The sequence below is a fragment of the Haliaeetus leucocephalus genome, unplaced genomic scaffold (genome assembly GCF_000737465.1).
Source record: "Haliaeetus leucocephalus isolate CR32 unplaced genomic scaffold, Haliaeetus_leucocephalus-4.0 Scaffold616, whole genome shotgun sequence".
Lineage (NCBI taxonomy): Eukaryota > Metazoa > Chordata > Aves > Accipitriformes > Accipitridae > Haliaeetus > Haliaeetus leucocephalus.
The window spans coordinates 3,886,114-3,899,251 of NW_010973052.1; the positions used below are offsets into that span (position 1 = coordinate 3,886,114).

Consider the following 13,138-nt stretch of genomic DNA (forward strand, 5'->3'; position numbering starts at 1 on the left):
TCCTGGTAATATAGTGGCCCTTTTTTAGTGGAGTCAGTGACTTAAGCAGATAAACAACTGGAATAGAAGACAACAAAACGGAATAGGTTTGTAGTTCAGGTGCAAGTCCATGGATAATGCATAATAATGGCTTCCTATCAGGAAAATGAGACTTACGCTTGCCGGTGTCTCCGGGGTATTATAATTTTTATTTAGCTTTTTTTTTTAATGCTATGAGAGCTCCACATGTCACATGCTGAAGAAGCACTGAAGACTGTTTCAACTGGTGCATTGTTAGTTCTGTATCTTATCTATGGATGGATATATACTGTAACTATTAATTTAAATACAACTCTTAATTTTTTTTAGTACCTTTATGTCTGATGGGCCTAAAATTAGGTATATCAGCAGTGCACAAGTATAAAAGCTGAGAAGTATTTTAATGTTTTCATTCTGATCAAGTAATGTCCTACAGGTTATATGTTTGCATCTACTTGTTTGATGTCTGTTGTGGTAGCATATGGAAGTCATGAAATCTGAAATTATGTGAAACAAAAACTGCTTTGCTGAACTGAATGCTGACTCCTTTTTTACTCTGAAAAAGACAAGAACACATATAAAGAGTGTTCTTAATTTTCAAGTATTACTTTTTCATTTTCTTTTTCCATTTTCATTCCTTGGAGTCAGTGTGAGCTATGCATTTTTAATATTCTTAAAAAGTTTTGTTTATTGCCTGACTGATCCTGATGATAAATACATGAAATGATAATAAAATTTGTCTTTGAAGGATGATTTTTTTTTTCCTGTTGCTAGAATTTTCATGTCTCTCTTGTTGCTTTTTTTGCTTGTTTTGTTTTTGTACTACTATTGTAAAAATAGAGATTTGGGGCCCAATTTTTTGCCCATTTTGTGGCACTTTTTTCTATTTTTTCTTGTGGTTCTGGTTTTTGGGGCATGTTGTTCATGATACAAATTTAATTATGTTCTTTCATTGGACATAACATACATTAAAAGAAGTAGAAGTCTTTCTGTATCTATTTCTGTCTATGTGATGCATCTGGAAGGGAAAATACTTATATTGGTAATATTGCATAGTATTGCTCATTGTTGATATGATTAGTGAAAAGTTTGTTTTAAATGGTAGATCTGGCTTTATTTTTGCCTGGGAGAGGGATGTGGAATATAAGGTAAGGTTGCTCACTCACTCTGTTGCTTTTTATTGTGTTCATGCAAGCAACAGGATGAACTTTATTATGCTGTAATATTCTGCTTTATTCTGCCACCCTGCTGTTTAATACGGCTGTTCAAATAAGAGTTTTCAAATAGCTCTTGGCTACAGTGCAGATGTGATGATAAGATGATAGTTATCCTGATGGCTTTAGAGACCTAATGCAAAGAAAGAGATAATAAAAGAGATGGAAACTGGTGTTCTATAAGGTGGAGAACTGGCATCATAAGTTTAATAACCTCAAAGCTGCTCAGGGCACATACGTAGAGGTAAAGTTATCTATTTTCATCTTACCCTGGATAGTACCCCAGAGCATCAAACAAAATTAGAAGGAGAAGCAGCTCAGTGGTGTGTGCTGTTGTGACATATGATGATGCTATTGCTGTGCAGTACTGTGGGTCTACCTGATACAGTACCGATGAGCAAATGTATGCAATTAACTGTGCTAGCAAAACAAATTTCCAGTGAACCATATGACAATATTTTGTTATTTGGTCCTTATATAAAAAGCCAGTAAGTATCTGGATTGAACTAGAGAAATGCAAGGAGCACACAAGCTTTTATAAGCAAGTGGTCATGCAAAAGAGCCTGGAATGTAGCTGAGCAGTGAGACTTGGCTTATGTGTTTAATTCTAGCTGGACAATCCCTGTCTTAAAAATAAACCTTTCTGGACAAAGAAAATTAAAATTCTGTTGCTTTCTGAGTTTTATTTGATGTTCTTGCAGATGAATTGACCAGAAGGCATACACAAGCCCTAGACCAGTTAAGTCCTTAAGTTTAATTTAAATAGAGGACTGCTTATATTCTAAGAACATTCTGCTAGATTGGAGCTTTTGGAGAAGAGAGTTGTTGCAGTTCTAGTTTCAAATGTTTTTTGCAGCACAAACCATTGGTTGGCACAATACATTAATTAGAATATGTTGAAAATTATGAAAAGAGTAGTTTTCAGCTTTTTTTTTTCTTTTTCCTGATCTTTAACAACAACTTCTTTCTGGAATCAAAGAGTTCTATTTTACTACATTAAATAACTTTTCTTTTTTTACATGGAGTGATGTTTAGCTGTTTGGAATATCTTAATTGTTTTTCATGTCCTCAGAAGTTTGCAGAGTACCTAGTGATATGAATCTTTACTCAGTTTGTTGCTGACTGAGAACACACAGGCACAGAGTATAGTTTACCTGATTTATTTGCGATCACGAGGGTGCCTCCTGACTGAAGCGAAGGAGGGACTCTTTTTGCCTAAACCAGCACGTATTTATAGTAAAAAATTACATAATTATTGTTGCTTGATCATCAGTTCAAACCAAGTCCTGGGACATCTGCAAATATAGATATGGGGAAATTCTGCTTTAGTACTTTAGTAGTGTCCCTTGGTTGGGGTCTTATAGAATCATAGACTGGTTTCGGTTGGAAGAGACCTTTAAAGATCATCTAGTCCAACCCCCCGCCATGGGCAGGGACACCTTCCACTAGACCAGGTTGCTCAAAGCCCCATCCAACCTGGCCTTGAACACTGCCAGGGATGGGGCAGCCACAACTGCTCTGGGCATCCTGTTCCAGTGTCTCACCACCCTCATAACCAAAAAAAATAAAAATTCTTCTTTGTCCTTGGTTAGAGCCTCATGTTTTTGAGGCCAAAGGTTCTTCCTGCTGTCTGTTCTTCAATAAGTTATATGTGATAGTCTTTGTGCAACAAGTCATTTGCCATGAATCCCAAAGATTAATTACCATACATAATATTATAGCATATTCCAAGTTCAGCAAGAGGTTACATGGTAGTAGTTCAAGTGGAAGCTTAGCATAACTAATGCCATATTTGCCCTAGCTGTATTGATATACAAATTTTGTTACACTGGTTCCCAATTTTTTCCCTTTAAAAGAGGTACAACAAAGTCTAAAATGTAGATTGAAGGGAGGCAGGCTTTTGTTAATTTCTTCTAGGATGTATGAATGATTTAGAAATCTTTTAAAAGGTAGCCTAAGGAGCCATCTTTATCTGATTGGAGTATAATACTAAAGTACTAGTAAAATCACTTTAACAATATAAAAGTTGTTTCCTAATTTGAAAAATTTGAATCCTTGTAGAGTTAGAAAAATAGTGTAATGGAGATGCTTTGAACTACTGTGAAATTAAAGCTTTGAATCCTGTTTTTGAATCTCTTTTTAAAATAAAAAAACCTAAATTGAGGATTAAAAATTTTATAAAGTTTTGGGATGATCTGAAGCCTGAGGATTAGAGGCTAATTGGGGTAGCTGCTCAGGTTTTCTTTTTGTTAACCAGCTAAAATCCATCTAAGCTGGAGGGAAGGGATTCCACCCAGAGGGACCTTGACAGGCTTGAGAGGTGGGCCTGTGTGAACCTCATGAAGTTCAACAAGGCCACGTGCAAGGTCCTGCACATGGGTTGGGGCAATCTCAAGCACAAATACAGGCTGGGCGATGAGTGGATTGAGAGCAGCCCTGAGGAGAAGGACTTGGGGGTGTTGGTTGACAGGAAGCTCAACACGACCCGGCAGTGAGCGCTTGCAGCTCAGAAAGCCAACTGTATCCTGGGCTGAATCAAAAGAGGCTTGACCAGCAGGTCGAGGGGGGTGATTCTTCCCCTCTATTCCGCTCTTGTGAGACCCCACCTGGAGTACTGCGTTCAGCTCTGGAGCTCCCAGTGTAAGAAAGACATGGACCTGCTCGAGCGAGTCCAGAGGAGGCCACAAGGATGATCAGAGGGCTGGAGCACCTCCCCTATGAAGACAGGCTGAGAGAGTTGGGGTTTTTCAGCCTGGAGAAGAGAAGGCTCTGGGGAGACCTTATAGCAGCCTTCCAGTACCTAAAGGGGCCTGCAAGAAAGCTGGAGAGGGACTTTTACAAGGGCATGTAGTGATAGGACAAGGGGTAATGGCTTTAAACTGAAAAAGAGTAGGTTTAGATTAGATGTGAGGAAGTTCTTCACTGTGAGGGTGGTGAGACACTGGCACAGGTTGCCCAGAGCAGTTGTGGCTGCCCCATCCCTGGCAGTGTTCAAGGCCAGGTTGGATGGGGCTTTGAGCAACCTGGTCTAGTGGAAGGTGTCCCTGCCCATGGCGGGGGGTTGGACTAGATGATCTTTAAGGCCTCTTCCAACCCAAACCAGTTGGCCTTAGGATAAGGGGCCTGTCGTGGTTTAACCCCAGCCAGCAACTAAGCACCACGCAGCCGCTCACCCCCCCCCCATCCAGTGGGATGAGGGAGAAAATCAGGAAAAGAAGTAAAACTCCTGGGTTGAGATAAGAACGATTTAATAGAACAGAAAAGAAGAAACTAATAATGATAATGATAACACTAATAAAATGACAACAGTAGTAATAAAAGGATTGGAATGTACAAATGATGCGCAGGGCAATTGCTCACCACCCGCCGACCGACACCCAGCCAGTCCCCGAGCGGCGAATCCCTGCCCCCCACTTCCCAGTTCCTAAACTAGATGGGACGTCCCATGGTATGGAATACACCGTTGGCCAGTTTGGGTCAGGTGCCCTGGCTGGGCATGAGAAGCTGAAAAACCCTTGACTATAGTCTAAACACTACTGAGCAACAACTGAAAACATCAGTGTTATCAACATTCTTCACATCCTGAACTCAAAACATAGCACCGTACCAGCTACTAGGAAGACAGTTAACTACATCCCAGCTGAAACCAGGACAGGGCCAAAAGCAGTCCTGGCCTGATTTTATTTACTAATACAGATACAGGCTATGATACTCAAAGAGAGAAGACTTTGAGTGATCTCCACCAGGCTTTGGAAGATACAGAGACAAGGGTCCCATTTGTTCTTTCCCTACTCTTGCAGCTGTTTCTTCTTTTCTTACTGTTACAAGTTGCCTTTGCTTTCTGGTTGCAGCTGAACCTCTTTTTGAGAACTGAAGCAAAAAAAGTATTCAGTGCTTTGGTCTGCTTAGCATCATCTTCTGTTATCAGAGGTTGTTTATGAGAAATATTTTCTTTCTCATTTGTGAATACACAACATCCCATGGCAAATGAACCAAAACCTTACCCCAAAGCTTTGATCATGTTCTTAGTTATATTTTTAGAAACCAAATCATACCAAGAGACTCGTAACTTCTGTCAGTTGGCTGTAAGCAGACCTATGACAAATATTTGTAGTTTATGCAGCATGGATTAAGAATGCATCTAAACTTAAAACTGTTAGTGGCATGGATAATACTGTGTTTCTTGTTTATTCAGCCACAAGTAAAAGTGGTAAAAGTGTCCACACTTCAAATTTTTTGGAAGATTTACTCCAGCTTTTGCGAACTTAACAGAAATTCTCAAACTAATTTATCTGAGACCTTCTCTTGGAGTAGATCTGCAGACATTTTATTTACAAAAAGCTGGAGATGTAGGAAAAAACAATAGTGCTACAGCCATATAGCAATGGGTTTTGCTGCATTAAGATAAGTGAGATAAGAGCATGAGGATGATATCTAAAAAACCTTAACTAACTTGGGGAAAAAAAGGTATTTGTTACCTAAAATTTGGCAAGACAGTGCCAATATATGGATTATTGTCTGACATATGTAAGGAAGCAAGATGCACAAGTCCATGCAAAATTATATTGAACTTAAGCTGTCAATCCATTCAGGCATTTTTTTTTCCCAAATATTTTCCTTATTTTATACCTGAGCCTCACAGCCGCTATTATTATATTTCTTACTGAGATACAGTTTATGTGAGTGTAGATGTGAACTTTTTTCCTTGATTTTTTTTTTGTCTTCACCTTTGATATGTCACTTTTTTTCTGATAAATACTAATAATCTTTTTCTTTACTCACAGGATAGGGTTTTCTTTTTCTGCACAGTTCTGAAAAAAGAATTAAAGCTGGGTGATCTGAAATCAGTGAATATTTTTGGAATAATAAAGAGTATTTTTAACCAATTTAGGCAGAAAGAAGTTAAATGTAGCTGAGTTTTATATTGTTATAAAGAAACTGTCCACTATGTTGCATTTTCTTAACATTTTTATCTATACTTCATGACATGCAAGGTGGAATAACACTACAATGGAAAGAGATTGATAAGAATAGAAATTCTTCCCTTTTCTTAAAATGTGGCTTGTGCCTTTTACCCATCTATGTAGAGATAATTTTGCTTTTTATGTAACTGAATTCTTGGGAGTGGTACAAGACAGCAGCTTATCTGTGGCACAGAATTTAAAACCATCCTAAAGTAACTTTTCAATAAAATACAGTCTCTTAAAAAACAATAAAAAATATCTTGACCCCTGAAATGTTTGTCTAGTTACAGCAGCTCTAGTCCTGTATGTTAGGAAAGACATTCCTGCATCAGAATGAACTCTATTCTACACATGCATACATTCTGTTTCCAGTTTCTTTTTCTTAGTAATGTATCCTGCCAATCCACCACTGGCATAAGGTTGGCACAATTTGGAGCTGTAGAGCTTAGTACTCCTTTGTGTTGCTCTGAACCCTATGAAATACTATGACATGGCACAGTAATTTAGTGCTGTTTTGTGCCTAGCGGTTTTGAAGAGGAGAGTGTGGACCACAAGCAAATTTGGTTATGGATATTTTCTAGCCTTAGAAGGTACTCCTTCCAATTTTAACAAATAAAGTGTCCTGAGATGCCCTCTTCCCAGTGTGAAAAATCTTTTTAGGAACACTTTGTGAATATGCAGAAATCTGGACGATATTGGCATTAGTCTTTAAAATGTCTAATGTTTACTGCCACTGTGAAAGGTTTATCAATGTACAGATGATATTTGATGTGAATTTGGAATTTTCTTTTCCCAGATAACTGCTGGCTGTTTAACCTGTTCTTCTTTAACTTTATTCATTTATAATTGCATGATACTGCTTTGGTTTTTTTTTTGTTTTGGTTCGTATTTTGGTAGTCAGCTTATCTTCTGCAATTTCATAGGCAGTTATAAATTGCAAGCAGATGATGTTATCTTCTTGTTTGCTGGGGGGAAAAATGTATTTTTTATATATATCTATAGATATAGCCTTAGTGCCATTAGCAAGCTAATTTTTTTTATGAAGAGTTTGCAACTTACATGAACATGTGTAAATGTTTTCAACAGGTTGTATCAATCTGTAAAAATTCTGTACTCCTTTGGGATTTTTGTGACCTATTCAATTCAGTACTATGTCCCTGCGGAGATTCTTATTCCAGCTGTCACCTCCAAAGTCGAGCAGAAGTGGAAGTTACTCAGTGAGCTTGTAGCGAGAGCACTGTTAGTCTGCTCAACCTGTAAGTATATGCAGAACATCCATAAAAAACCTTCCTGTTACATGTTGTTGGGGTCTGCTTATTTAAATACATGTTTTGTTATTTATTTTTCCAGAGGGTAGCAAACCTGAAATTTTATTTCAATGATTCAGTATGTTTTGACTTTCATGAGCAAGTGAATCTACTGTTGTATTTGTATTTTAACCATGCTTTTTTTAGTAGGTGTGACCAATTATTTGACAACCATATTTTCTGCCAATAATACTCTAAAGGTCCCAACTTGAAAATAATTTTCTTAGAATAAAAGTTTTTAATTAACAGACACACGTTGCAGTTTCATATCAGCATTTCTCTATGCGATCTGCAGTACATGCTGCTCCTGGAGAAATCCTTTTTCTGTTTTGTCCGTCTGAGGATTAAGCCTAAGGTGTGCTGCTCTGTAGCTATAAAATAGCACTGGCAGACATGGATGCCTAGTCACAGTGTTCGTGCAGGGCCACTTACTTTAGGTGATAATGCTCCAAAGTAGTTTTGTATCACTGGCCTCACTGCTTGTTATTCCTATTGTTTTTCTTGTTTGTCCCCTACTCTTCCCAGCCCTTTTACTGTGTCCCTGCTTTTCTCACAGCTAGTCTAGATGTCGTAGATACTAGTAGGAATCAGCAGTACTCATTGAATGGTGAGCATGGTCTCATCTAGGAATCAGTATTCCTGAAGATAACGAACTAAGTTTAGGTTTGTCTTTACTGCTTACATCTAAAGTGCTGAATAACATTTTTTTATAGCATCTTTTCTTAAAGATGTTATAAAAAATTGTTTCTAGTACAAAGCTGGATTCTTGACTTGACTATTTGTACTGAAATGAGCTGTTTACCTTAAAAAGAATCAAAACCGCCAAACAAGCAAAAAATGCTAGACTTTGGGTTTTTGGAGGGAAAGTATTGATGAAAGAGAATAGTTTAGTTTTGGCTGGTTCTGTTCTCTTGGTTAATGCTAATGTGCTGAATGGCAGCTAATAATTGCTTGTTGTCAAAGAGAACTTGAACATCCATCTTAAGGTCAAGCCTGTTGAGAGAAGCAGTTGAATGTTGACGGAATCTAATTACTGCAGTAAGCAAAGGGAAGTACCATTAACCTAATAACTTGCTGCTCTGAAAATACATCTGCTATGTGAAATTAAAAAAAAAAAATGTGAAAAGCTTTCTTGAATAATGAAATGCAAATCTCCTGAAGCACCATGTAGTCTGTGTTCTGCTTCAAGTGTTCACAGTGCATCACGATCCTGTTAAGGTTTTAAGGTTGAGGATAGATGAATAGCTCTTGTAATACCTGAGAGACATCTAGATCAAAATGCTTCAAGCTTCAAAATGCTTTTTAGTGTTTCTTCAGGACCCCAGTAAACCAGTCTTAACTGTATCTTGGTGTCATGAGGCCCTTTAACTTCCACTCATTCTCTGTTGCCCTTTATGTGCCCCTTATAACCTGCCCTGGTAATGATACCACAATAGATTTTAAAAGCTAAAATTCTTGTAGATACAAACTGTTGTTTACTGCTGAAGGTTTTGAGAGTTTATAGGTGAAAGATGTTTTCAGAGATGTGTCTGATGAGGAGACCCTGTGGTGAATAGGTTTAAAAGCACATTTCCCTGTTTGACTTGGTAAAATTATAGATGACTCCATGATATTCAGCCACAGTTTTTTGGGTTTTTTACTCAGTTTTATTATTGAGCTTGCAATTACTGAGTATTCTGGGAAGGCAAAACTGGGGAACAGTCTCCAAGAAAAGGAAGTAGAAAAAGAAAGAAAATTAGCTTTACAATCTGAAAGAGGAGTCTGTGAAAGCTGAAAAGAAATGAAAGCAAATCAGAGGTGGGGTACCTTGTGAGCAGGACATGAAAATGGAACAGTTGCCTCTTGGGTATAATTAACTACAGTTGCGTGAATTGGGACAGGAAGAATCTAATCCAGCATGAATTGTGGTCCCTTTTTCCCAGAGATATGTTGACACACATTCTTTCTTCTTCTTCTTGTTTTCATGCAATTTTTCATTGTGATTTTTTCAGATTTCTTTTTTTTTTATTATAAACCAGCAGCTAATGGTCTTTCTTTTCTGAAGGGATAATTAAATACTTTAAAATGATGCAGTATAAAGTGAATGCTGTATCTTTATGTCTTTGAAAAAAATGTCTGTAGTAAAATTGAACCTGGTTTGTGCCATTGAAACTTATCTGTGATGCAGATCTCTAGAATGGATGTGCTGAAGCATTACAGGTGTTGCTGGGATATTTGAGAGTATTAAATTGTTTGCTGTGAGGCACAGAAAAGTAAAATTAAAAGTTTGCTCTTAAATGTTTGATATTTGACAGGCTGTTGTGTGATATGTTGTATTTATCCTAGTTGTCATTTCAGGTTTTTTTGAAGTGGTTTCTACAAATTGTATGCATGCAGTATCTATAATAAGTTTTCACCAACAATTGTGTGTGTAAGCTCCCATGCTTTCACTCATCTTCTCTTTGTCATTTTTCATTGAAGCACTGGTTATAAACAGAATTGATTTAAATAATGCTTCGCTTTCACTAAGGGCAGAACATTGCTCCTAAAATGATTCAGAAAGTGTTTCTTTGATAGAGAGAAAAAATCGAAAACCTTTTAAATTGAGTTTTAAAAATGAAATGGTTTTGGTATCAACGACAGAATATGTTGTAATGTCTGGACCATTCAGAGGTCATACACTGATTAAAGGGGCTCTACTTGCTTGAAAATAATTCTCTGAAAAGAGAAACTTCAGCTGTGTTGCTAATAATGCATTAGCTTTTTAAGAGAAGTCTTGAAAAATTGGTTATTACTAGTTTTTGGGGCTTTTGCATTACTCAAATAAAAATTAGGTCATTGTTTTATCATTGCAGTATATCAGAAACTTTGCTGGGAAAAAGCAAACCTTGGAGTGATTGGAATTTTTTTTTTTTGTCTGGTAAGGTTTGTTTTTAGGTAAGGACTTGACAAATGACTGGAAATGTAACATGCATCCAAAAAACGATATGCATTGCTTAGGGTTATTCACTATTTACTTGCTCACTTTTGGGCACTTAGCATTGCAGGAGGATGATCGCAAGCATATTTTGCATTTTTAGAATTGCATGTTCTGCTTTCTCTGTTCTTGTTTCACAAAAGAGACCTTACCTGAAGCATGCTATGGAAAATGCACTTGACCCCTAATGTCACCAGTCTGAGCCAAGCCTTCAAGGCTGGGGCAGGGGAGGAGCGTACCCAGCCGTCAGGAAGTGTGTGTCTGGGCTGAGTGGTTGTTGCTGTGGGAGTAGGTCAGTCTTGGCTCACTGAGCCATTCCCAAAGAGCAGTGAGGTCACCTGGACTCTTTTTCTAGACAAGATTGGTAGTTAAAGCTGTTCAAAAGACTGTTTTTTACCGTATTGGAAAGGAAGTTACAAATAGATGTAAGAACAAAGTTCGCAGTAGCTGTCTGAAATTTCACATCTGTTCTTAGCAGGTTTTTCAAGACTCTGACATGCTATTATTCAAGGTAAAAGCAAATACTAAGGAGTATTTTTGCTGGAAGAATGCTAGACTGACAAAAGCATGCTTTTCCTTTGGTTATAGCACCTTGTTTGTACTTTTTGAACACGGAAACAGTGAGTGCAAATGACTAGACAGACCTTGTTCCCTACTGCTTTTACCCCTTCTTCCAATTTATTATAGTGTTACAATAGCATCTTAGTATTGCATGGGTAAAACCGCAAGTCAGATACTTCTGAATTTTAAGAAAAAGGAGGCAGAGGAGGAGTTCCCACTTCATTTGATACTGAACACTTCATTTCATTTGCAAGAGACATACATCTCTTCATCTTTGCTTGGATTTCACCGTGTATGGTGTAGCAAGTTGGAAGATCACACCATACTTCATAAATCATAACACTAAGCAGTTGTACAAACTAGATGAGCACCTTGTGCACTGACTGGAGGGATGAGCTAGGCTTGTGTTGGAAGTCCAGGCTAGAGCTGGAGACTGGGTTTGGTAGTTGTTGAAAGTAGGTGGGAGCTGGTCTTGAAGATAGCTAGGCAGAAATATGATTGAAAGCTGGACTAAGCATCACTGTGGGGGGCCAAGTTAGAAGTTAGGAATACACACAAACAGAAGGAATTGGAGGAGAGCCTCTACAGGATTTGGAAAGCAGTGAGAACAGATATGGAGGTACAGTGTTCTGTGGATACTCACCGGCTGCCCTCAGGTCGTGCTTGGAAGTTCGTCACTACAGGAGTCCTCCACGTACGTGCCTAAGGTTCTCCGGCAGCTAGCTGCATTGCAGCCTCTGCCTGATGACTTGCCAGCTTTGATGTTTGGTGGGTCAGTTCAGCTCATCGTAATAGTTAGAGACGCTCCTTGTAAGACGTAAGAGGACAGGAAAAATCTATCTGATCGTGCTGAGATAGTACAACCACATCCTTCTAGTTCCAGTAGGTTCTGTTACTGTTGCATATGCATTTTTATTCAAAGTGTAAATGCTTTTCATTTATTTTTCTCACAGATTTTATGTAGCGTTTGTGGTATTTGAATGTCAGGTAATTTCAGTACTTTGAAATATTTGTCAGGGTGGAATTTTTATAAAATCACGGTAAATACTTTAGACATTATATCTTTAAAACACATCACAAAAATAGTTTGGATCTGTAGTTGCCGCATCGGCTTGGATAAAGGTTGGGCAGTGTGCCCGTGGTTCAGCCCTTAGCTGAGCCTGTTACGTGATGGGGTTGTGGCTGCTGCACATTGGGATTAACCAGTTGAGTGTGAAGGTTTTCAGTTTGCTTCTGAAGGAGCTGGACCATCCTGGCTGAATTTTGAAAAGCTTTGTTAATATCTTTACATAGAACAGTGTAAGTTTTACTTTTATCTTTTGAGAGACCGGTTTGTCTGGGAGAACAAGAAAAAACCTTCTACCCAAATGAGTCCTGTTTAGTGCTTTGCTTGGAATAAGCTGCCATTATATCATGAAAGTTTTTTTACTCTTCCCTGCTTACCTGGCACTGAAATCATAGTAGGGAAGAGTTTGGAGAGGTTTTGTTGAGCCTAAACATTTAATTCTCCTGTGTTAACAGCTTCAAAATATGTTGAGCACATGGAGATTGAGAGGACGTCTGGAGATCATCAGCTTCAACTGCCAAGCATTAGTCAATATTGGTGCTAAATAGCATCAAACATATTCACTTCTACTGATGCCTCTCAGAGAAAATTGTGGTTAAAAAAAATCAGGATGGGGCAAGAATAAAAGCTTCTAGTAGAATGTAAATGTAAATTTCTCACTTACTGTCTAGCAAAGGCTTACTCATGTTTTCTGCCAGAAGAGCACTGTCGCAGATGAGATTTAGCATCCTTAAAGAATCTGTAAAGTGCAACTTAACAGAGTTCAATGGCAAGGTTCATTCTATTACTTACTACATGGGAGAAACATACAAAGGAAAATCAACTTAGAATCGATTTAGGAAGATTTGCACAGAGATTGGAGATGCAAAAAGGTAAGGGACACCCTCCTGTTGACTCACGAGATTCAGAATGGACCGCCTTGCATTCTAAACTCCTGATGGAGCTTAGGTGTGGCTGGATCCAAACTTCATCTCAGACCTGGTCATCGGTTTATGGCTAAGAGATTCAAAGGGTAAGGAAAACCTCCCGTTGAGTTATGAGGTTCAGGAAGT

The 13,138-nt window shown here is 38.2% G+C and overlaps 1 protein-coding gene across 1 annotated transcript in view; it reads left to right on the forward strand.

Annotated features, from left to right (window-relative positions):
* Positions 1–13,138, forward strand: part of SLC36A4 (solute carrier family 36 (proton/amino acid symporter), member 4) — a 105,388-nt gene that overhangs the window by 40,207 nt on the left and 52,043 nt on the right. Inside the window, exon 11 of the mRNA XM_010578271.1 lies at positions 7,283–7,452. Within this exon, the coding sequence (XP_010576573.1) occupies positions 7,283–7,452 (170 nt within the window). The remainder of the gene's footprint in view (positions 1–7,282; positions 7,453–13,138) is intronic.